The following is a 27,114-nucleotide window of genomic DNA, read 5'->3' as shown; positions in this document are numbered from 1 at the left end:
GCCAAAATAATTGGACTGTTTAGGAATACACAAAATGAACAACCGAACTTGTATGTATAGTTCGTTGGCAACTCGGCACGGTACATGCGTACATGGTCATATATCATATTGATTTTAGTTGAAATTATGAAATAATGAGAACAGAAAGTAAGGTAAATGCAAAACTTTATTCCAAGCATGGCAAGATTATTGTAGAATTGTGCCAAAAGATCAATTATGCTAGACACTCGATTTGATGCCAAATAAGGCTAAGAGCATAACTATGCTAAATTTGCTAACACTGGATCAGATCGCAAATGATGGTCTGAATTATGAAAAATTGTACGCAACATGCACAAAAAACAAACTGCTTAAGTCTCTTGGTACAATTAGTGGATGGGCTTATGAATGATTGATTATGCCATATGTAGGCCTATGTAGGTCTTATTGCTTTGCTGCTGATTGGATTGCTTGGTCTTAGTTTATAGTTTTATGACTGTTGTGTTTTAACGTTTTTACCGATCATGAAGTATTCTGTACTCTATTACTTTTCATGCTTAGCTTATTTATTATTTTCTATTTCCTTTCCGCAATGGGCTGTTGACGTATAGATTTTAAGGTAATATTTGAACCTATGAAAAAAATAAGTGATTTTTTTTTTTTTGTAGTTGTTGGTTTTGATAGCCTCTTTGTTTCTAAACTCGCATGATCTGGTTACATTGATTGCTTAAATTTGAAGGTCAAGATATGCTTTTAAAGTTACACACACACACACACACACACACACACACACACACACACTTTTGTCACAATTTGACAACGGCCTAACGTTTGTCGACATCAAGGTCGATACACGCTGTTGGTTAACACGAAAAACTAATTGTTCAGATAGATTTTAAGACCAAAAATGTTGAAGAAGAAACTTCAACAGATACACGTTTCAGGGGATGAAAGAACTTGTCCTCCCTAGTTAAATAAACCTCTTGGAAGAGATTAAGTTAAAAATGCGTTGTAATATGATACTGATCGATGCTCTTACTTTTTACAATACTTACTTTAAGGGATGTTTTCTTGGTCCTTTCACAGGGGAACCCCATGTCTTATCGGACCAGTTTCTCATTATACCTTCTTGGGTATTTTGTGTATCTCTCAACATATCGCGTGTTTATTGTCAAATCCACATTATCGAGCACTAAGAAGATAAGAAAGTCTTCAGTTTCTTCTTGAATACCTGAAACTTGTCTTTCGGGTGTCTAGTTTTTGAAATCTCTAGTCTAGAAACTACAGTGGCTCCAATCATTTGGAACCATTTGTAACTATTCTCATGTCTACATGCTTCGTGGGCTACACGAGCAGCACGATTTGTAGCAATTCTCTTCATATATTTTTGACGGCCGGTTCTGATAGCTTGATAAATCATTGCATATACCGATATCTTCAAACTCTATTCGGTGTATGTAGGCAAATGGAAAATAAGCCGTAACGAGAAAGATGGCTCCAACGTAGTACTGTCCGGCCAGCTGGCCAGTCAAAGGACCCATTAGCTCTAGCGGTAGTATCTCAAGGTTTTATTATTATTATCATGATTATTATTTTTTACTTTTATCAAGAAATTATAGATTAAACGTTCCTTTTTTACAAAATATATATTTGTAATATACGCATACTTTAATATTTAGTTTTCCCGATGTGGTTTATAATTCATCATTTGCATATACTAACATTAGTCACTCATAGATATTTACAAAACATAATAAAACAAAACTAGCTAATAATGCAATAAATGAAGATTACTAATTTTTATATTTCAAACTTCAATAATCATTAAGGAATTTATCATTTATACAAATGTTACTAATTTTTTCTTGAAATTAACAAATATTTTAGTAAAATGTAAACGACATTTATCCTCGAGTGACTTTAAGAATATAAATCTTGTTTTGAATATTCTACTTTTAATAAAGGAAATCAAGCTTATCTCATCTGGTACCTCATGAAGGTACCAGATCCCTGTTATAAATTCACTTATCAATAACATTGCCTTATTTCTATCCCTATCCCAGTTTTAAAATCTTTCGACAACCACACAAACCATGTTGAAAAATATTATGATCCAATTCACAACTGTTCTTCTAAATCTACAAAAGTAGTCTAAGTGCATAGCTTAATTGTTTCAGCCTCTACAATTACTGCACAAATAAGCGCCCGTAATGTTCATCATAAATAACCTATCCTTTGTAGCTAAGACTTCGTGGTTTTTTTTTCTACTTACTGGATCAATCCTCGGGTTTAACTTCATCGAGAATCTTTGTCGTTTATTCTCTTGGTTGCACTTGGGCGCTGAATGATCTCCTAGGACCTGGTGGCCTTAATTCATTCATCAGTGTAATAAATAATAAATCGTATTTGTTCCCTTGAATTTTATATAGTTTCATTCCGTTAGTTTTGAAAATCGTATTTGTTATTGATTGTATTATGGAATCTTTAAATGTTTATGTATAGGACGAAAGATGTTTAGGCCACAAGAATCTTTAGGTTGACGGAGAAAATGTTTGTGTGTGTATATATATATATATATATATATATATATATATATATATATATATATATATATATATATATATATATATATAAATCCAGTTACTTCAAAATCTGAGATAAATGAAAAGCAATTACTTAATTTCAAAATCGACTGTAAATCATGGCTCTACATGGTGCTATAAGTTGACCACAAACAGCTAGACGTTTTTTTATAGGAAAGGCAATCGTGCATGTACTTATAAAGTTTCTTTTGGTGAAGCTATAATTTCTATTCCTTCACTAACTGCACTTGCATAGGTACTAGTGGCATCTCTGTGTTCAGCAATGCTATTAATTTGTACATATGTTCTTATGCATGACCATGACTGATGAGCATACTGTGCCAATACTCGACATCGTTATTTGCGCGGTCACTCATGTCTATGGATTCTACATTTACTTTTAAGGCTGATTTTCTGGTTCTTTACTGCAGGGGAACCCTACCCTTTACAGGACCTTTCGTATTTCATTTTCATGTCAAGGCATTCAGCATTTCACGCACCACATTTATTGTCAAACCCACTTTATCGAAGCACTAAGAAAACAACAGGAAACAAGCAAGTCTTCAGTTCTCGATTGAAAACCTTTATATCTTCAGACTTTCGTAATTCTAGTGGGAGCTTATGGTATACTACAGTCATGGAACCTCATAAAATTTGAAAGCTCTAGAATACACAATAGACATATATCTTGGATCCAGTAATTTGAAACCATCTGTAACTATTCCCGTGTCAACAATTTGTTGGCTGCTCAATATGTAGCAAGTCTCAATATGGCCGTCCGGTTCTGATAAGTTGATAGTTTATTGTACATATGTTAAACTCAAATTCTTGCTTTGATAGGCAGCGAGTGTAAATCAGTTAGATGTCTGTCAGATTGTTCCTCGTGTAGGCAACAGATTCCTGGACTTAAGGGTCAGCCAATTTTGCACGTGGAGCACTGTAAGCTTATGTAATGGTTTAATATGCTATGCAGGGATATAACAAAGTGCAAGTACATTTTATTATTTGAATGGACGACACCAAATGTCACAATGGCATCCGAAGTCCATGGGAGTCTGTCTGTCACCAGTTAAAGCTACATCGCTTTATGATATTGTAAGAAAGTATGCATCTCACTGCTCTTCAAAACTAGCTTCAAAATCAGCCACTAAAGTGTGTAGCTTCACCGCTCGTTAGATCCTCGTAATGCCCGACAAGGCCTTCTCATAGTTTCTTAGGCGTTCTTATTAAAACGAAAACGAGTGGTACTTGTTTCACTTGTTCCTTCCCTTTTATAAAAGCATGAATTGAATAAAGTTGTGAAAGGAGCCATTCCAGTACGAAATGTTCCATCCTAGTACTAAGTTCTGGCATCCTCCAGCTTGGAAAAAGTAAGTGGCGGGCGTCATCTACAAAAAAGTAATCGAATAGTAAGTCATCTGGTACAAAGTCTTTATCAAGATGAAAAGTGGGGTCTCTTGGACGCTTCGGCCTCTTATGCTGTCTTCTAAACGGTCATTGCCGTTTGGAGCCCTTGATTCTTAGCTCGATTGAACCTCGGTGCAACTAATAGTAACTTGGGAAGCTGGTCATGGCCTGGCTGGACAGAATGACTGTTAAGGTGTAAATGCATCACCACTTTAAATAACTTTTGCTTGGCATGGTCCAATTGTTCTAATAGATTGAATGTTTACGTAGCAGCAATTTATGACAATGTTAGTGTCAATTGTCAGTATTTTCTGCCAATCTCTTCAATTCCAAATCACAAGCTTTGCCCATTCTTGAATTCACTACATGGTCATCATGTTTGTTCAACTTTTTGCAGTTTATACATATTACTGTATTTGCTGTGAGTTACATTCCTTGGTGGCGTAATTTACTGATCATTTTCCCAAATACTTTATCATCAGTCTTGAACTTGCAATCTTTTCAAAATGTCCATATCTATAACAGTGGTAGTAGGTGGTCACGTAGTATCACAACGTAACTTTGTCATCACTTTTCAACCATTGGGGAGTCCCACCTGCTGTTATTTTCTTGAATGCGTTGAAGGTAATTGTTTTTCTAGAAGGATATCTGACGGATGAATAGTTGACATCAAGGTTGGTAGAGACGTTAAAAAATTCGGGAAGATGAGTAACCAGCTGAGACTGGAAAGCAGCATAATCTAATTTTTGTACTTCGTCTTCCACGTGGTCGATGTCAATGACCTCTTGCCAACTCTCAAGATTTTCTTGTTTTCTAAATGCTTCGATAATGTGGATTTAACAGTTAACGCTGAAACGCTGTGATGCTGTAAATACATAAAATGTATACGACAAGCAAATCTTGCAGTTCCTGTAGAACACAGTCAAACAGGGTTTTCATTTGTAATAAGATCAGTGAAGTAATGAAAGGTCTATATCTGATAACGGGGTAGACATATTAAGCCTTGTAGTGGTAAGGAAGGAAGAGTGATAACGACTACTTTCCACCAACAATTATTCATCAAAGATTTGATTGATAATTCATCAATGAAATAATTTTAAACGAAATTTCTCATCAAATTTTCAACTAGTCACTCTTATCTGTAGCCGAACACAAAGGACAGAAACAGCTGGATCATTCTTAATATCCATTCACAATATTCAAATACCTGAAGGCCCTGTAGACTAGAGAGTAAAGTTCTCCTGTTGTACGGGACCAGATAAGCAGCCCTTAAAGTAAAGAGTAAAGTCAAGTAGTTTTAAGAAAAACTATTGTGAGCACGATTTTGACATCCGTCATATTTTAAGTATTGAAACGTATGCTGATTGCCTCGTATTCTACTGGCACACCCAAGGTACTGTGGAACTATTTGGATCATCCAGGACAGCAAACTATCTACTTTACACCCCTGTTTCACTGTGTTGAGTTGAACGATCGGTTCCCCGATTCTCTGTCTCTTATCCTTCCACGTTTATAGTGGGGCCCCTGTGCGCATCCGGCGGCGCGTGGCACCTGATAAGCAGACTAATGTCAAAATACGTATTCACAAAGAATTTCTCTCTCTCTCTCTCTCTCTCTCTCTCTCTCTCTCTCTCTCTCTCTCTCTCTCTCTCTCTCTCTCTCTCTCAAACAGTTGTTATTTATCATTGAAATCTTTTGCAATTAATGCTTTACTAAATAAAATAGTTCCACTTTGCTAGATTATGGGAAGTTGTATGTTGGATTAGGCCTATAGTCATAGATTGTCTGCCGCCTGGCCTCTTTATGATTAAACATCAGTCGTCAAAGAATTAAGTAACCCGAGACAATCATTAGTCTTTCTCTTTGTGTATTTAAATTGGAAAACATGTTATTCTCATATTCAAAATGAGCAGGAAAGCGGTGTGTCGAAATCGTTACTTTTGCGGCATAGCATATCCTCGAAGTAAAACAGAACATTGTAATACGGGGAATAGTAAATGGTGTTTTTTGTAAGGTTGGGTATTTAAACATAGCTGCAAAATATTCAATTTTCGTAGTATTTGATCTTATGTCATTTAATCTGATGACTTAAACATTGAAAATCCCAACACGTTTTCACGAGCCCGCCATCCGGTGCATTGGTAACCCAGCGTGTTGTTTCTAGCAACCTCCAAACTAACATACAATTCAAGCGGAAATTAAATGTCTAATTCGGGTTTGTTTACATATCGTATGCAATTATTATTAATGTTCTGTCTTTATATTTGCTTATAATTTTTATACAATAACTCCATAAGATTTTGGAGCCAATGGACGTGTTATTTGATAGACTTGTCATTGATTTTATGACAAAATAAGAAAAAAATGGACAGATTTTGTTTTTAGTTTGTGAAACGTTTTGTCCAAAAAAGCATTTCTTGCAACTCATCGAGTAACTTCCTCTTAATTTGAATTTACATTACCACATTATTTGAATTTTTGTCAAATACTCTCTCTCTCTCTCTCTCTCTCTCTCTCTCTCTCTCTCTCTCTCTCTCTCTCTCTCTCTCTCTCTCTCTCTCTCTCTATATATATATATATATAGTAATATATATATAGTAATATATATATATATATATATATATATATATATATATATATATATATATATATATATATATATATATATATATATATATATATATATATATACAAATTTATATTATACTCTCGTAGTGACCATCCCCACAACATGGCAAAATCTATGCCATATGTCATAGAACTAAAAAAAAAAATAGTTGATATAATGCTAAATATCTTCCTTTACTATACACAGATTGTATAACATATCACTTCACTTTGAAATAGCACCTGATGGTAAATACGAGAGAAAGACGCATATTCGAAGGTTCATTTGGGACTTTTACTTGAGGCAAACGACCTTACCAGCTCCACCCTGGACAGCCTCCATCCTCTGGACAGACAATAGCTACAGATGCCATCTTCCCTAACCAATCGTATGTGTAAGCTAATGAAAAAGTCGATCAACTAAAGAATAGTTATGGATCTAGAATCCAATATATGTTGATTTCTTCATTCCATTTGGACTTCGAAAGAGCAGATCATCTCGAGATCCATTGGTGTTTGATTAGATCTCATGGACTTTTTAATTAGATAGATTTATGAAAGTAAGAGAGGTTGACACAATCTCTAGACCTTTTATTCAAGAGGAAGGAATTTCTCTGGGAAGTATCGTTAGTGTTACAGGTTTTGTCATCAGTTGCATTTTAAGAATATTTCCTCTCCTTTACAGATCTCTTTGTTGATGAATTTGCCTTTAAAAATGCATTAGCTATGATGCTATTCCAGTCTGCAAACATTTGCAAAATTAGTAAATGAACAATTGAGCATGGTTTTGATATTTTCTATATCTAAGACAGTAACTACAGTATTATTTATTAGATGTATACACTGAAGTAGTATTCCTTTAACTTTGAAAGTACCACATGAAAAGGAAATGAAATTTCATGCCATGATATACGATTGTAAACTCACTGTCCTGAAATTGAAGGTTGAAAAATCTCTAAACTTGGCATATATTTAATTGGTTCAGGTTTTACTTCGGGAAAAGAATAGGACTATGGTGGCTCTATGATTCTTTGTATAAATCAAGGCTTGAGAAATGCTGTCAAATATATTCTGCATTTAAGCTTTAGCCTAATTATGGGAACTAGTTATATCAAATAATACAGGCCTTAGAATATGCCCAGGTGGATTTATAAAATTCGCCTGTTTGAAGCATCTATATTGATCCTAACGAATTGCCGTATGATCAGCGAAGAGAGGAATTAAGTTAGTAGTATATATGTAGACTTAAATCTGCCATTAACAACTTCAAGCTGGTAGACTCGAAATGACTTCTCCGGATGTAACGGTGGAAACTAGTTAGATAAGAACTACGATTTTAATGTAGTGTGATGGGCTTAATAAGTTATTCAGGACTTTTGCGAGCAAATAGCCAGATATTATATGGCCATAATCACACAAATAATGACAAATGTAATCCCCAATAGTAATCAAATGTTTCTTAAGTACTTTAGTTAAACAATCTAAAGAGATCAGGCCGTTGTTGCTTTTAATCTATAACCTTCAAATACGATTTGAATATCCAGAGCCAGTCTCCAGTATTAATTTTGATGAAATACGTGATATATCTAAGTTTTTGCTGGTAAATGTTCCAAATGGTGCTGAATATAATGTCATTCAACGTATAACTATCACTCCCCGATTAATTTGACTGAATGAGTCATGTTGCTATTGCTGAGACGTCCAGTATCATGCAGTATTATGAATTTAAGAAATGTGCAATCACATCAGGTACCCTGGAGAATAAAGTGATGTGTAATATGGACTTCTAAGTTTTATAGCAAGTGAGACCCCGAATATTCGTTATGCCCACACCTCGCAACTGGTAAGCTATGTACAAAGTAGTACAGTTAAAGTTGCAAGAACGTCAAATACGGAAAATTGTGAAATAGTGTGTGCTCTCACATATTCAGCTGTCAAGAAACTTGATTCAGTGCAAGAAATCGGTCCATTATAAGATGTTAGGCTACTTTGTATTGATAATTTTTCACATTAAGGGATCGGTTGCCCGATGTGCCCTCTCCAATGCCTTCTATTAAAGGCATCCTTTTCTACAAAATTCTTCTCCAGGTTATTCTTTGTCCGAGTTCGTCGCATCTCGCCATCTTATGATCTAATTATTTGCATCCCATTCGACATCCCCTAACAGGTTCCTCCCAAGACTTCAAGCTTTTCTTCTTCTTTTTGTCTTCAGGTTTCCGAGTCATGCATTAATATTTGTTTTATTACTAAGCTATTGAACGTCCAGTACAGGATCGAGCTTCAACAAAATTTCGCGGAACAAAATGTAGGAAAGTTTCGAAACGTTTGAACAAACAATCAGATAGAGACATTCGACGTCCGTATGATTGGAGAATCCCTTAGTATCAGCAAAACAAGATAAAGTAATTTGTTTCTCTCTCTATTTATTCTTTTATTTTAGTTTATTCGTTATCATATTTACGAATCTAGTAAGAGTTAGTTGATCAATCAAGTCATCATGTTGAATTGATAGAACTTATAATATTCAGGAGTGGGAGTCCTAGGTAGTAAAAAGGTTGGGAATCACTGTTGTATATCTTTACTTTAAGCTTGATTGACTTTTTTTTTTTTTCGCATCAATCCCGCTACCACCCTCCACTTCCCCCAACCAGATTTTATCCTGTTGTTAACTTCAGCTTCGCATCCTCCCTCCTGACTAAGTAGATCCCAAGTTTCTAAATTATTACACTTGTTTTATAACTTTGTATTGACGATTGAACCATGACAAAGCAGTTACAGCATTTTAAGGATGGATGTAAAGTATGAAATTAATTATTTGATAATATAAAATTCAGATACTCCGAAACTCAGATCATATCATGTACCACACGATGTATGAATATAGACGTAGAGATAAAGTTCATTCAGATAAGGAATCCAGCTTATTTGTCAAGTTGTCTTATGGATTGAAAACTGAGAAAACCTAAGGATATTGAAAAAGACATCGAGAACAAAATTTGTTGTAAATTTAACTAGAACGAAAAAGTTGACACTGATGGACACAGTAGCGTGCAAGGGCAGAGGGTGTGATATCCACAGGCATCCATATCGGAAGGGCACCCAATCAAAGCGTGAAATAAAAGTTTAATTTTTGAGATTGGAAATTTGTTTTTAATTTTGTTGTACAGGCGTCCTTTAATCCCACAATGTGAATGCAGACCAGAGTAGAAACTCTGTTAAGGCTGCCATTAAGCTTTAAGTAGGCTATACCGACCTGCACAGACGCAGACCTGAACATTGGTGTTAACAACCTACATAGGTTTCTGCCTGCGGAGGTGACCTGAGCTAATAGTTCGACTCAATCGATATGCCTGTGTCTAAAAGACGTGTCTGATCGTTTAGTGTTGAGACAAAGAAATAAATGGTGTGGAGGACACTGTTGCAAATTTGCTCAGTTCTCCTGTCTCCCCTGTGTAGTTTGCCATTGCATTTTGTGTAAGCCAGCTATGCTCCAGAGCAACTGATATGTTCTCTTTAATTTCATGCAAAATTGTATTATTTTACTTTTACTTTAAGGGCTGCTTTTTTGGTCCTATTTTGCAGGGGAACCATACGCACTACATGACTTTTAAGATCAGTTTCTCTCTCTCTCTCTCTCTCTCTCTCTCTCTCTCTCTCTCTCTCTCTCTCTCTCTCTCTCTCTCTCTCTCTCTCTCTCTCTCTCTCTCTCTCTCTCTCGCAGATGATCGTTTTGATATTTTTGACAAACTTATAGGTACTAAGTAACTTAATCTAGCAGCAAAAAGTCGAAGTATTGGAGAAAACGAGATTAGTGATGTTTTGTATGGAACTGAGATATATATTTAACTATGGTCATAACACATCATCATCTCCTATTGATGCAAAGGGGCCATTGAGCTTTTACATCGATACTTCTCCATTCATCATCTCTTACTTCACGTTTCATAGTCCTCTGCCATGTATATCTGTCTTCCAATTCTTCTAATTTCTTGTGGAGCACGGTTGAAAATTTGGTGAACCAATCTCTCTTTGGCAATGCAAAGAGCATGCCCAAACCATCTCCATCAACCCGTCACCGTGATCTCATCCATATATGGCACTTGAGTAATCTCTTATAGTTTCATTTCTAATCCTGTCCTACCATTTAACTCCCAATATTCTTCTGAGGGCTTTGTTCTCAAATGTACAATATATGTTGGAGATGGTATCTTTGTCATAGTATGATTCGTGTCCATACAGTAACACCGATCTTAATAAACTGATATATAGCCTGATTTTAATATGTAATTTCAGGCGATTTGATATCCAAATTTTACTCAACCTACCCATTATCTGATTTGGATTTTTTCAATCTTTCATTAAATTCCAATTCTAAAGTCTATGTATTAGAGATCATAGTTCTTAAATATTTAAATGATTCTACCTCATTAAACCTTTCTCCTTCCAGTGATATTTCACCTTCCATTGCTTACTCTGTTCTCATCATCTATGTCTTTCTTCTATTTATCTTGAGGCCAACCTCGTGTGATATTTCATGCATTCTGGCAAACTTTGCAAGTCCTGTGGTGTTCCTCTGATAAGGACAACGTCATCGGCCTGCTCTAGGTCAGCTGATGTTCTATTACCAATCCAGTCCAATCACTCTTCACCATTCCCATTTCTTCTATGCATTACGAAATCCGTGAGGAGGACAAATTGCATAGGTGACAACACATTCCCTGAAGTACCCCACTGTTTACTGCACATTATTTTGTTAGAACTCAGCACTAGCATTAACTTTGCACTTGTTATGCTCTTGAACAGACTTGATCAAATATATATATCTAAGATGAACTCCATAAAAACGTGCCTGAAAACTTTAAATCAATCAATCCATAAAAACGCAGGACTAAAAAAAAAAAAAAAAAAAAATGGCCGGTGCACACTGTCAAAGTGTTTTCATAGTCGACAAATGCCATCAAAAGTGGATTTCTATATTCTACACATTTCTGTACAACAGATCTATAAATGAAAATTTGGTCAGTACAACTAATAACTTTTTTAAACCCTGCTTTTTCATCTCTCAAGCTTTTCATCAATATTTCTCTCCAGCCTCATTAGAATACGTATACTATAGATTTTCGTGACAAATGTCTTAAGTGTGATGCGTCTGTTATTATTGCAATCAGTGAGGTCTCCTTCAACACTCCTAGCTCCCATTCATTATGTTTTGCCTCTTCACGCCACGTTCTTCAAAATAATCGTGTTAAATATTCTGGAAGTCACTTAAATTTCGGTCAATATCATCTTAGCAGTTATTTCAGTGGCTTTTCATCTCGATTTTTTTTTCAATATCTTCGACTTCAAACACACTGAATTCATTCATGGGTACATCAAGGTCTTCCTCGGCTTCTGGTATATCAATAAAATTATTTCCTTCATATCTCCTAATCATAACCTCACTAAAGTGTTCCATCCAAGGTTGCCTTCACATTCTGTTGTTATAACAGACCCGTCTCTCTTTTTTATGGGTATCTGCTTCTTCTTGACCCCTGTAGAGATTTCCTTGATAATTCTATGAGCAATTCTTACACCATAACCACTCCCTGAATTCATAGTTTTATCACCCCCATCTGGTTTCCTGTCTAAATATTCTCCTCAGTCATTCCAAGCTTTTCTTTTGAACTCACTGTCAATGCTGGAATGCTTAGCATGCTCTACCTTGTAATTTTCCTTGTCTCCTCGAAAACTTTCAGCAACCAATTTCTGTCCTTGTAACTGCATCATCACAACATCACAATCTTATAATTCTACCAAGCTTTGATAAAATGAATTGCGAAAGGTCTTGTAGAGAGTAGGGTTCCCCTGAAGTATAGAACCTGAAAATAAGTAGCCCTTAAATTAAAGTAAAGTAAATGTAGTCCTATTGCTCCTCCACAAATCTGTCTCAATCAGTCTGACGAATCTGTAGCATTTGTATAGTAGTTTTTAGTGTGGGAATGAACTGTATTTGACAGCATGTCAAGTCTGCACACATGCTTTTGAAATCAGTTATATTGTCATGTTTGTTTACGTGGATTTTATTATGTAAATTTGACAGAGCAAGACATGCTTTAGCACCCTGAATCAAGTTTTAGTTTTATTGACGGAAAAAAATTACATCGTGTTCATTAACTTAACTTTCATATGCATATATATTTAGAAAGTATTTGCTGCTGACAGTAAGGAATTTTGGATACTTTTGAGTTTTGCAAACTTCCTAATCGACCTAATCGAAATTAGATTATATTTTATAGATCAAGGCGATGTCACTCATCATTACCTTTATATAGTCTCGACAAAATTATATATATGGTGTCACATGTTTCTTACTTTGATGGCTGCTTTTCTGGTCCCATACAGCTGGAGAACCCTACTCTCTACAGGACCTCCACTGTCGTTTTACCTTATTCGTTCAGAGTATTTAACGTTTCATGTCTCATATTCTTCATTTACTGTTAAATCGTCACTGTCAAAAGACTCATGAAATAAGAAAGTCTTCAGTTTCCTCTTAAAAGCCTTAATGTCTTTAATCATTCGAATGTTTCGTGGGAGCTTATCATATAGATTCGGGGCCGCATATTTAAAGGCTCTGGAGCCTACAGTAGACATATATCTAGGTTCCAATAGTTTGAAGCCATCTGTAACTATTCTCGTGTCGACACGATTTGTTGGCTGCGCAATATGTAGCAATTCTCTTAAGAATTTCGGACGCCCAGTTCTGATAACTTGATGGATTACTGTACATATTTTAAATTCAGTTCTCGCTTTAATCGGCAGCCAGTGCAAATTAATTAGTATAGGGGTGATCCTTTCTCTATGTGGGACACCTTTTATCAGTCTTGCTTCTCTGTTTATTATGTTTTGTAATTTCTTAAGTTGCACTTTTGGTAAATTGTAGTAGATAGAGTTGCAGTAGTCAATCCTGGTAATAACACAGTTTATCACAAGTTTCTTTACAGAATTTCCGTACAGGTACTTTTTTATAAACGCAATATTTCTTAGATGATAACCAGCAGTTTTTATTACATAATTTATTTTGGCATTTAGAGACAGGTTACAGTCAAGAAATACACCTAGATCTCGAACTTTACTGGATATCGGCACCGAGTCATTATTTATGTTCATTTGAATATCGCCTAAGTTTCTCACGCTGTTTCTCTTGCCCACCACCATGAATTCAGGTTTGTTCTCATTTAATTTTAGTTGTTTAAACGTCATCCATTCTCTAACACTATCAAGGATTCGGTTTAGAGTTTCAGTAGTGTCATGTATATCATTTATGGAGAAGTAACATTGTGTGTCATCTGCAAATTGTTTGAACTTCACTCCATGCCTTTGTAGTATTTTCGATAGACCAAGGGTCTGAGATGATATTACTGTAGAGTACTTAAGGTGTTGTAACTTCTCCCAGTATGCCTTTGCAAACAGAGATGTGTCGCTCTTACAGGTGTGCAATGATAAAAAGCTCATGTCAAAACCAAAATTTGCATGCCACAGCCTCTTATGTTCAGTGTTAAGTTATTAAATCCACAATATCACTGCACACACACACACACACACACACACACACACACACACACACACACACACACACACAAAAGTGCTGATCTGTGTCTTTGTACTTGAAGGTTAAAGGTGTCTGGTTTCAGTTCCAATGTCATCAAAATAAATACTCACCATTGCGTCAGCCGGACAAGCTCAACCCCCTTATTGTGGTGCCTAACCACAGCAGTAGTCTTCCCAGTAAACAGCTTAGGCTTGGGTCACACATCTGCGAATAAGAAATTGCATTAAGTCTAGCGATTGTTCTGCTGTTTTATGTCGGAACGATTTGTTGCACGCTTCGCACGCTTCCTGCTAGAAATCGTTGAAGGAACTAGCGAGTATATGGAGCCTGCGTCTGCGATCTGGCACCACAGCATCACGATCACGTAACGTTTCCTGCTCGCTTAAAAACAGCTACAGAGAGATGCTCTGCCACAGTTCGCAGGTCGTCCCACTCAGGTCACTAGGAATACAATCAATAAAGAAAACGAACGTGAACAAATAAAATCATCAATCATTATCAATGACTTAAATAGTCAATAAAGATTATGAATAAATAAAAAGATGTTAAATGGGCACTGTGAATAAAATCAATGAAGAAAAGAACGTGAAAAAGTAAAATGCGCAATTATTATCAAAGACTTAAATAGAAAATAAAGAATAAGAACAAATATAAAATGTTGAATGATCACTATGAATTAAGTAAGTAAAGAAAACGAATGTAAAGAAAATTATCAATCATTATTAATGACAGATAGAAAATATAGAATATGAACAAATAAGAAATAGTAAATGATCACTACGAATAAAGTAAATAAAGAAAACCAACGTGAATAAATGAAATGTTAAATCATTATGAATGACTTAAATAGAAAATAAATATGAATAATTAGAAAAAACGTTACTATGCTTGAAGTCAATAAAACATGAATGAATAAAATGTGAAACTCTTATGAATAGAAACGTGAAAAATACTATGCTGCCATGTCAGAAACCTGCCTTCATATACCTCCTTGGCTAATTGTCGTGCACTCACTGCCAAGTCGAGTGGTAATCGAATGGCATTCTAAAGCCCTGTCCACACGATCGAGCATGCCCAACGGGCAAACAGTGATACCAGGCCACAATAGTTAGTGAAAATGAGGGTTGATGACGTCAGAAGTGGGAAAACTAAAGACAGGGATCTGGCAACACTGTATGATGCCAGATCCCTGTCTGTGGTCTTCCCGCTTCTGACGTCATTAACCCTCATTCTTACTAACTATTGTGGTCTGGTATCACTGTTTGCCTGTCAGGCATGCTCGATCGCGTGGACAGGGCTTTAAGCCCTCGCTAGAATTCGCACTAGTCACAATTATTCGCAGGGTTAATCCCAGTGAGCGACGACTCCCGTTCAACTCCCCCACCAACAGTCTCCTAGGTCCAAGAATAAGCAAGTGGGAATCTAGCAGGAAGCATGCAACAGGCCGTTCCGACATAAAACAGCAGAACAATCGCTAGAGCTTAGTTGCAGATGTATGACTCTAGCCTTGAATTCGTGGTCCTGGGCTGGGATCGATCTGCCGCCATGCAAATGCTAGGCAAATATGTTACCACTGTATTATTATTATTATTATTATTATTATTATTATTATTACTTGCTAAACCGCAACACTAGTTGGAAAACCAGCATGGTATAAGTCCAAGCTCCCACAGGAAAAATAGCCCTGTGAGGGGAGGAAATAAGGAAACTACAAGAGAAGTTATTAAGAGTTGAAATAAAGGGTTTTACTATAGTTCCGATTAGAACAACATTTCTGATAAAAAGTAATGTTTTTCATAAAGGAAATCACCTGTTTTTATCAGAAAATAACATTATTGTTTTAGAAACAAGATAGAATAGTGTGTACGAATGTACCCTCAAGCGAGAAGTCTAACCCAAGACAGTGGAAGACTGGTACAAAGGCTAAGGCACTACCCAAGAGTAGAGAATAATGGTTTAATTTTGGAGTGTCCACCTAGAAGAGCTGCTTACCATAGTTAAAGAGTCTCTTCTACCCTTACCAAGAGGGAAGTAGCTACTGAACAATTAGTGCAGTAGTTAACCCCTTGACCGAAGAAGAGTCGTTTTGTAATCCCTGTGTTATCAGATGTATGAGGACAGAGGAGAATATGTAAAGGCCATACTGTTCTATGTATTCTCCGTGTATGCTTAGGCAGAGAAAATGAGCCGTAACCGGAGAGAAGTATCCAATCAGGATTAATCCTGGATCCAATGTCTGACCAGTCAAAGGACACGATAACACAAGCGGTTGTATCTCAACAGGTGGCTAGTACCCTGGCCAACCTTCTACCTAAGCCAGGAGGCAGGTATTTCAAGGCCCAGTTAATTTTGAAGTTGATAAGATACAAATTTATGAAAAATAAACACATTCAAGATGGTCACCAAAGCCTTTCTGACATTGAAAAGAAAACTAGGTTTCTAGGCAGCATAGTGACTCGACTGGACAAGTCATTGACATGGATAATCTGATAGGTAAATGTGATCTGCTTGACTGTTTAAACTTTAAAGAATGAAAAGGTATACTTACACACATATATTTACAACATGTGCCTTATGTATGTACTGTACTTTACTTACTTTGACGGTTGCATTTCCGGTCCCATAGAGCAGGGGAATCCCACTCTCTACAGGACCTCCACTGTCGTCATATCTTGTTCGTTCAGATTATTCAACGTTTCATATAACGTATTGCTTGTTCATTTACTGTTAAATCGTCAGTCATACGACTCAAGGAATAAGAAAGTTTTGAGTTTCCTTTTGAAAGCCTTAATGTCTTCAATCATTCGGATGTCTCGTCGGAGCTTATTGTATATTCTTGGGGCAGCACGTTTGAAGGCTCTGAAGCCTACAGTAGACATATATCTAGGTTCCAATAGTTTAATCATCTGTAACTATTCTCGTGTCGACACGATTTTTGGCCGCGCAATGTATAGCAATTCTCTTGAGTATTTTGGACGACCGGTTCTGCTAACTTTGTAGGTTATTGTACATATTTTAAATTGAATTCTCTCTTTAATCGGCAGTCAGCGTAAATAAGTTAATATAGGGGTGATCGTTTCTCAAGGTGAGACACCTTTTATCAGTCTTGCTCCTCTGTTTATTGTTTTGTAATTTCTCAAGTTGTACTTTTGGTAAATTGTAATAGATGGAGTTGCTGTAGTCAACCCTGGTAACAACACAGTTTATCCCAAGTTTTATTACAGAATTTTCATCTAGGTACTTTTTTATATAAAAGCAATATATCTTAGATTGTAACAAGCACTTTTTACTGCATTATTTATTTGGGCATTGAGAGACACGTTACAGTCAAGAAATACACTTAGATCACGAACTTACTAGATATCGGCACCGAGTCATTATTTATGTTCATTTGAATATCACCCAAGCTTCTCACGCTGTTTCTCTTACCCACCACCATGAACTCTGTTTTGTTCTTATTTAATTTTAGTTGTTTAATTGTCATCAATTCTCTAACACTACCAAGGATTCGGTTTAGCGTTTCAGTAGTGTCATCTACTGTACAATATAACTTTTATGGAGAAGTAAAATTGTGTCATCCGCAAATAGGTTGAACTTCACACCTTGCCTTTGTAGTATTTTCGATAGACCAATAGCATACAGTAGATGCAGAATAAGATTGGACCAAGTACACTCCCCTGGGGTACCCCTCTGTTTAAAGGTTCATATGATGAATAAGAGTTTCCAATTTTCACACAGTAATTTCTACCAACCAAGTAGTCTTTTAGGTATTCGAAAGCTTGATCTTCAACGCCGATGCACCGTAGATCATTTAGTATTTATTTTCATCCATCATTTCCAGCATACCATTTATAACAGAGCAGATTGTAGCACTTTTGAAACAAAGGATAGATTCGAAATAAATCTGTATGAGCTTGATTCCTGGTAGTCCAAAGCATTTTTCAGAACTGGTGTGACTATAGCCATTACCTCAGGTTAGGGAAACTTGCATTCGTCAATGCTTGCATTTGCTATTCTCATTATTATTTCGGTTACTTCAGATATTGGCATAGGATCGATCGCTCAGTTTTTATTTTTTTTTGCTCTCTTGATAATCCTGGTGATGTCATCTTGTGTTATGTTGTTAAATCTGGTTAATTTTCTCTGTGTCAGGTGTATCATTAATTGATGTTGAGTGTTTACAAATGACCTAGTAATATTTTTAATTTTGTTTTTGAAGAATACTAGAAAATTATTTGCTAGTTCCATCAGGTAGCTTCTATTCGTTTATTTTCCCATTATGCCATTTAGAAGTCGATATAACTTATTTATGTCTGTTGCTTCTTCGCAGATCTTTCTCTTATTGTATTCATTTTTTTCCTTCTTGAGTAGGTAGTTATATTGACATGTAGCAGTTTTGTATTCTACCCCAAGTAATTTCAGTTTTTAACCGATTCCACTTTCTTTCTTTAGGTCTTTTGCCTTCTTTTTCATTAAAGTCTCTCCATCAAACCAAGGAGAATGGTCTTTAACAGTTATAGTCTTTTCCATCGGTGGGCACATTGTATCATATTCACTTTTACTTACTTTATTATAAGTGGTCGTAAGACAGTTAACACACATAGCTCCCAACAGACGTTGGTCATGATGATCACAGGGAATGCTGATAGCATCATTTATTTTCTTTGTAACTTCTTCAATAAATACTGTGAGAGAAAAATTTGATTTATGTCTAAAGTACTTTCTTTACTGTTGCATGTTTCTGTAGAGGGAGACTAATCGCAATAAGTTTGTGCACTGGGGAGATAGTACATTTCTTTTCAACATTTATATCAGATACAATATTATTAATTCCATCACTCAATACTAGGTCCAATGTGTTCTCAGTTAAAGTAGTTGTACAGTCGACAGTATTCATTAGTCGATATGATTCTAACAACTCACTAAATGCCAAAGAGTCAGGATTTGATGTCATTCATCCAAAAATTTAAGTCTCCACAGATAACTAATTCATTTTCTCCACGATAATCATCTCAACGAATGCACTGAATTCTTCAAAAAAAAAAAAAATACTACTAGTGTTTGTTCTCGGAGGTTTGTAGACTTACAAAGGATATTTTTTTGTTTTTTGTTTTTTGCGTAAAGTTTATTTCTATATACACGAAGCTTGTTGCACTAGTTCTTTTTAACTTTTTGAGATTTGAGTAATCTTTATGAATAAAGTCTCTGACACACCCACTAGACCTACGCTCTCTCGGTATGTGAAAGGTATATGTGGGGGTTGTAACTTGTAAACTTGTCATTTCAGTGATCTTATCCTTGTCCAAGTACAGATAAATGCTAGTATGTCCAAATATTTCTCGTTTATTAATTCTCGAATTTGAATAGTTTTATTACCTGCAGATTTTATATGTACATAGCCACAGTTTATGACGTCCTTAGTAACCATGATCAATATTTTCTGCAAGTCTTTTCAATTCCAATAGCCCTCCGAACTTCAGGATCACATTTCAGCACATAGTGGGTAGTCCCACCTGAAGCATTTTTCTTCAGGACTACATTTATCTTCTCTTTTATATTTTGGATTCGATCCAGGCAACGATTTCTTTTAATCAAGGCATTTACGACAGCATCCTTATCATTGTACACATTGCATATCATTATTTTTGGTTGTAGTTTTCCGACCTTTCTCGTTTCATTGTCGGCAACCAATGTCTGAATTTTGTTTGCAGCCACTTCTGTGATCGTTTTGTTTGCAAAGTTTACAACATTTCCATTCGTAGTTGACCATGTGTTAAGTGTATGAATGTCTTTAAGTGCCTGTTCAACCTCGTGTTTTCTTTGAGTAATTTTAGGTGTTGTATTCGTTGATTTAATTACTAACAGATTTTCCCTAACTTTGTCAGCATATGTCGTTTTCTCCGGTTTTGGGTCCATCAATGATTGAAGTGTTGCCTTAATTGATTGCATATTCATAGCAAGATTATCAACTTTCTCAGTGAGGTCAGCAGTGTGGGTGGAATTTGCTGCGTTTACGCTAAGTCCAGGACCGTAAGTTTGTTTTTCAATTCGGTGATTCTCGCGTTATGTTCGTTCAGGGCCTCTTCTCTTATATTCACATCTTCCTTTAGATTTGATATATCTATAGATTGGCTTGTCTGGCTTCACCTACGCAGTGTGGACATAACCAAACGGGGTTCTTTCGTTCATTATCAATGATGCCTGCCACTATATACACACATTTCTTATGATAGAATTCATTGCAATCACATCCTATCCATCTTATGTATATATGATGTATTTTGAAAGGATCGTAAATACCGATTCGTTTAGCTTGTGAATTAAATATCAAAACTGTATTTGTTTGTCATTTAGGCTGTAACCGATCTATGAGTTCAAGATGCATGTTTGTTTAAAAAGAAGTTGTGCTGCGTTTTTTGTCTGCTAAAGAAATGTTAGTAGCTTCGAAGCGATTCAATCCCGTGAAACATTGCCAGCGTCCGCCATCAAATTCGAGATCGTCAAGTGCATTAATCTGTTTCAAGACCGACAATTTATTTCTTCTTATCCGTTCTAAACGCAAATTCGGCAAGATTCAGGTGAGATAAAATTAGTCACATGCTTTGAAGACTAATCCTTTATTACAATTAAAATGGATGTAAATATTTCAGTCGCCAGACAACTTCGAGAGGTAGTACTACAGTCATAGGATACTTCAGGGCACAACTAAAACTTATGTTTATTGTGCATTGACTCCGAGTTCCTATAGACGTAACGTTTGCCGTAGACCTGGGAGTCTTGCATTTCTGATACAAAGGTTTTTATACCCAATTTTTAAGTCAAATTGGTCGTTTGAAGTGTGACCTCGTGTGCGCATTTTTTTGTTTACGTTTTTGGTTCAAGGCTTCTCTTGAAAATTGTTTTTCTTTAGTAAGCTTGGGTGAATCAAATCCATCAGGGCAGGGGAAAAACTCTGTACAGACCCTAATTGGATATTAAAGGTAATATGTATTAAAAACAAATGAGCTAGTTCGTTGATACCCAAAAAGCCTATGTAATTTTCTCGTCATTAGTAATGCTTACAGCAGGCTTGGGTAAAATCTTGGTGAAATTTTAGTACATTATAGTATATCCAAAATGAAGAGAATTAAAGCCTGGTATAGTTACAGGTACTGTCAACGATTTTCTTATAAACATTTGCTGGAAATTGGAATTTCACGAAATAGCTTTTTAAAGTAATAGAGATGTACAACTGCAAAACCTTAGGGGTCTTTGTAGATCGTCGGAACAGGCTGCTGTTGGGGTAAAAAATGGGAATTTTCCGTGTAATAATCAAAGGATTTCTTGTTGGCTCAGTCCATCAACTAATGTACTCTTATATAATGTATTTAAGCATATGTTGGTTGGTCAAAGGAACTCTTTTGTAATTGCTTATTGACTCTTACTCCGCTGTGGCTCACTTCTCTCGCAGGTTAACATTCATGCTCCTCTGTTTCGGCAAGTAGTACATGTTGCGTTACATGTTAGCCACATGGGAGAGTATTTAAACTGGGGGTCTCCCATTATCGGTGGATATAGGTTTAAATATATATATTTCTGATACTAATCATTTCTGACAGGAACGAGTGTCATTTTCGAAGAGAAAGGATCTTTTTCTATGGATAAAAGTATTTTTTTCACTACGTTACATTACCCTGTAATACAGTACAATAATACCAACATTGTCTATCCTAGCTTCTCTGGTTCGGCATTTTGGTTATATTATGTGCTATGCTTGTAATCAGCTTGGGCGAGTATCTTTAAGGGCTTTAATTATCTAATTATTCACTTGGTTATCTAATAACTTGGTTCTGTACCAGCAAGAGGTACATGTTGAGCTACGTTCGTTATCTGCTTGGCCATAAATTTTTTAAATTCTCCAATTAATTACCTAATTCACTATTATGAGTATAAGTGAACAAATGGGTTATATATGATACTTTAATTACTTGCGAAACTGTAATTCACTATTAGAAATGGATGAGTGCTGACTGGTTTGACATAACTTAAGTATTGGTTGATTAAAATGTAAAATCTATTTCTCACTCGGTCCATTTTTTACTTTTGGGAGACAGACTTTCAGTATACTGTATATTACTCATTTGAAAGTAAAAACTATCCACAAAATAATGATCCATTGGGTTTTCTGGCGCAGCACATCCTTGTACCGCTTGTCAGAACAGAGGAACAGTGAGGTAATGTTTATTTTGCGAGCATAGCAAACCACAGTAGAGCTAAAACTGTTAGGATGTGAAGTGAATTCTAGAGTATCTACTATGATGCTTTAATTTCCTGCCACTTGAACACTGGTTATTTAGTGTTTATTTTGGATTTCTGACCATTATTATTGCTGTAAGTAACTCATTTTGGGCATCTCCTCACCCATAAGCCCTGGTTTCCCACTGGGGTCCCCCATAATTGTTTTTATATAAGGGGTAAAAAAAAAAATACTTAATACGGCTGGTTTGCCCCAAATAATCTTGGTCACAAATGTATCAAACAATTAGACAGTGAATAGGAAAAATAGGGGTGTATATATGAAAGCGGCCGCAGGTAAGTAGGTAAGGACACGGCTTGTAGGGTAGGTTGGGGGTGGGGATTTAGGTTAGTTGATGTTAATTTTTAATTTAGATGGGAGGAACTGGCCGCTGATAACAAAGGCTCCGTAAAATATATGGTCCATGTTTGTTCCCATACTAACAAACCTTATTTATGTTGTTTAGCTTTCGGCGAAGCTGGAAGGTAGCCATTAGACCAAAAGTGCGAGGTGACAACCCTGCCTAACTACTTGAGTGGGTATGCAGAGGGTGGTTGGGGAGTACCCAGCCACCTATACTGTATACTCTCTCAACTGTGATCTATATCACTTTTTTTTTTTTTTTGGCTTGTAGAGAGCGGACGTCTCCTTTCTATCCTCCAGAGACTGTCATTGGACTTTTTAATACAGTATTTTGCTTTTTCAGGTGTGCTTGTGCTTCTTCTGATTGCCCTAATAGGATCATGTCCTGGGCGCGAAGGTGCTGCTTGCGGTACCTTTATGTCATCAGTGGATCTGACTTGCACTCTGTGTCCTTCATTTAGAGGGCATCGCTACGAGCAGGGTTCGCCCTATGAAGAGTGTAGGAAGTGGCCTGCTTCCCATTGGGAGAAGTTTGGACGGCGTAGGAAGAAGGCAAAGCGCGTTCTTTCTCCCTCGGGCGAGAAAAGCGCATTCCTCTTCTTCTCGCACCCTCAAACCTCTTTCTAAAGCTCCTTCTTGCTCGCTTTCTTCCGAGCAGGAGTGCAGACCTGATAACTTTTTTGACAACTGTATGGTACTACAGTAAAGGGTTAGTTGCTTCCTCTAGAGCGGCAACTTCACCTCCAGCCGCCGGGAGCCTTTTTCCCTTGCAGACATGTTACAGGCGTAGCCGTCCCTCGGGGTTTCTGCACCCCCTATAAAGGAAGAGCTACTTTGACTCTTTTAGCGTGGTGCCAGGAAGGATCGTACTCGAGAGCCCTCAATATCCTGTTCTTTGGAAGTCTGCGAAGTTCATCCCTTTCCTGGACCTTCAACGCAAAGTTCAGCCCTTTCCTGGACCTTCAACGCAAAGTTCACCCCTTTCCTGGACCTTTAACGCAAAGTTCAGCCCTTTCCTGGACCTTCCACGCGTGAGCCAGGCGATCGTTTGCGTTCGCTCCTCTAATGGCCTTCTGCTGACGACGGTTCTGATTGCCATCCTGGGACATCGTCGTCTCTTAATCTTCAGTTGTTCTGTAACTGGAATACAAACCTACGCTATTTATTAGGGGTTATCACTTTTAGAGAAGCTCTCCGCATTTGTCACACTTGAATGACACATGAGTTTTTGCTGGCTGGCCAACATCAACCATATTGCGACGACTGTTTGGTACCATTGACAGCAAGGCATTTGTTAACTGAATATCCCTCATATAGTAGTGAGAGAAATAGATATCTGTTTAAAGTTCGGAGTGAGGATGGCAGGTTCATCATTGCCAAGATCCTTCGACATACAGTACTGTATGTCCTACCATGCTTGTGGTATTTTTAGCTTTATTTTAGGAGGTGGTCTTCTGAATGGTACTGAATTTAACTTTCTAAATGACATCTTTGTTTTTATGTTTTTAATTGAATACAGTATTCTTTTATCTTTTATTTACAATAAACGATATCGGTGTCAATGACCTTAGATGTCAGGATGCCAAAAAACATCAAATCAATCAATCTGAAAGGACAAGCCATTAAAATTTTGGCGAAGGTTAACTACTCATTCCTCTAGTTAGCAGGGCTAGGGGGGGGGGGGGGTGTAGCTTGGTCCCACTCACACACTGGTGATTTAGCTCGCTTTGCTTTTGGCTCGGATGGTGTACGGTCCTTCGCCTATTTTTGGACTGCCATTAATTGTCTTTGTTTGTGCTTTCTCTGATTAGTGTATGTAAGTGTGTTGACTTCAGCGACCATGTGTACTTGCCCTGGACTTGAAGGTTGGCCCTGCTCTACAGTCATGTCAGCCGTGATCGCCACATCCTTTGTCCCACCTGCAGAGGTCAACGGTGTGATAGTGATAACAGGTGTAGTGAGTGTCGGGAGTCTTCTGCCTCCCAGTGGGAAAGGTTTGGGCGACGGCAGAAGAAGAAGTCAAAGCGGGATATTTCTCCTTCGAAGGTTTCTTCAAAAGGGGAAAAACCCAAGACCTTCTGCTTCCTGACCTTCCTCCGAAGCTCCTCCCTGTTTGGTCTCTTCCGGGAGACCGTCGAGTAGTAGCATAGACCCCTTAATTTATGGGCAACCCCAGTCTTCGAGAAATGATGATATTTCCCCTAGCAAAGCTGCCCCACCTCTTCCCCGGGTGAGGCCTTGTCTCTGTCTCCTTTTTATTTTACAGGTATGGTCATCCTAGGGGATTCCGGGTCCATCATCCAAGCACTCCTTGTTGCTCTTTATCATTCGAGGTGCTAGTGTGCAGCCTTTATTATTCGAGGTGCTAGTGTGCAGCCCTCGTCGACTTCAGAGTTAGATCCTCTGTCGTGCGTCAATAATGTAGTGTCGGGCGTCTTCCGTGGCTGCTGCCGACGCCTCTGCACCTTCAGATTCTCCAGCTGTTGCTGCTGACTCTGTTCCCCCCTTTCCTATTCATCCTTCAAGGGGGAACTAAGTCTTTCATCTGTCTCCTGCGAGTGTTTTTTTTCTTCGGAGGAGTTCGCTCATAGAGACTCCTCTGCGGAGGACTGCTGCTTCTAAAGGTCAGCTTGCTGATCCCCGGCTCCTAGAGGGTATCTACGACGTAGAGCTTGCCCTCCTCTTCGCCTTCAAGGTGGCCCTTCACCATCGGTGAAAAGGCGCCTATACGGCTCTTCAGCCTCATCTTTGCAGCCGTCTCCTGCAGAGGAGCCTCCGCTTCAGTCGTCTTCCGGCCTTTGACCTTTACATGTTCCTGGACCTTCTCCTGAAGATGCTGCCATTAGTCCTCGGACTAAGGCCCTGGACTCTTCCGTGGATTGTTCGCGATCCCTGTCGTAGGATGTTCGCCCTTCCAAAGGGCACATCCCTGTTCCAGACCATCCTTCACGCCGACCTGCTGACCTGCCTTCTCCGTTCCGGTCTCCTGTTCATCATCTGCCTGCTCATGCTGCACCTCCGAAGTGTTTAGCTCTGCGCCAACGCTCTCCAGCCCGCCAGTGCCCTACACCTGTCCCCTCTAAGCTTAAACTGGATCTTCTTAAGATTAGTTCTGGATGTGGCTCGGACCAGTGGTCAGCATTCACCAGACTGTGGGCTGTTTACAAGGCAGGGATGGCCGTATCAGATGCACAAGTCCCAACAGCCCTATTCTACTGTTGCAGTGATGACCTCAGAACAGACGTAATGAGAGATTTAAGAGGTGATGTTGCTGGAATGCCAGAGCCGATCTCCTAGCTGACATCAAACATCTCACAGTGAAGGAGGAAAGCATCCTGGTGCACAGGATCAAGCTCAGCAAAATGGTACAACCACCTGAGACAGGAATCAGAACCTACCTCGCAATCTTATGGTGTCAGGCCTTAATGTGTCAATTCATGACTAGGTGTACACAGCCCAGATGCACACACACCTTTGACTCCAGTAATGAGGTCATCAAGGACAATCTCGTCCACGGAATTGACGACCCAGAAATCCTTGCAGATCACCTCGGGGACCCCAAAACCGATCGTACCCTTGACGAGATCGTATCATTCATAGCTCAGAAGGAACAGTGTAAAGCCACAAAAGCTGCTGTTGGAGACTGTGCGGTTTCTCCTACAAACAAGTCCAAATAAATCAACTACTCGACTGCTAAGTGCTGGGCATGCGGGGGAGCAAGTCATGGCCAGCGCAATGACAGGAACGCTAGAGCTAAACGATGCCCAGCAAAGTGTAAAGTGCTCCATTAAAGGACATTAAGCATCGGCATGTACAAAATGTTCAACTTGCAATAAGTGGGGACATAGAGACAGCTCGTCCAAATTTTGCACCTAGAGCAAGGATTCAAGAGGACTGCAATCTCGCTGGGAATCCAAAGATAAGGATAAGGTTAATGCAAGTTAGGTAGAAGATGACCTACTAGCATTTGACCAGTTCCTTAGCTCGAGCCTTCACGGGAGCAACGACCAACAGCATCCTAACCGATCACCGATAACCCACCATATCTTCGATGATAGAGGGATTGAACGACCCTCAAAAGTGCATCCCACAATTGTAATTGACCTGATACCCTTGCCTGAAGACCAGGAAGAGCTTGGTTACCCCATTAGTGACAGCTCAAGACTTTAGAGGCTATCGATTCCTATGGTTGCCGATTCTTGATGCCAGAGCTCTGTGATTCCTATCAAGTCTGCTTTGGCCATGGGTTGCACCAAGAATGACATCATGCCAGTGAAACTCGCTATGCTTGGCGCCTTAGGGAGGACCTGGGT

General features: G+C 37.9%; 1 protein-coding gene and 1 pseudogene across 1 annotated transcript in view; one reads left to right on the top strand and one right to left on the bottom strand.

The window, feature by feature from the left end:
• Eno (enolase) overlaps positions 1–1,091 on the bottom strand; it is a 97,175-nt gene extending 96,084 nt beyond the window's left edge. The window contains exon 1 of the mRNA XM_068346058.1: positions 1,035–1,091. Within this exon, the coding sequence (XP_068202159.1) occupies positions 1,035–1,076 (42 nt within the window). The 5' untranslated portion in view covers positions 1,077–1,091. The remainder of the gene's footprint in view (positions 1–1,034) is intronic.
• A 19,488-nt stretch (positions 1,092–20,579) lies between these two features.
• The window catches only part of LOC137616374 (uncharacterized protein DDB_G0287625-like), a 142,610-nt pseudogene continuing 136,075 nt past the window's right edge, over positions 20,580–27,114 (top strand).

This window comes from Palaemon carinicauda, chromosome 22, assembly GCF_036898095.1.
Source record: "Palaemon carinicauda isolate YSFRI2023 chromosome 22, ASM3689809v2, whole genome shotgun sequence".
Taxonomy (NCBI): Eukaryota; Metazoa; Arthropoda; class Malacostraca; order Decapoda; family Palaemonidae; genus Palaemon; species Palaemon carinicauda.
Note: the sequence above shows the minus strand (reverse complement) of the source record. Positions and strands in the feature narration are given on the sequence as shown.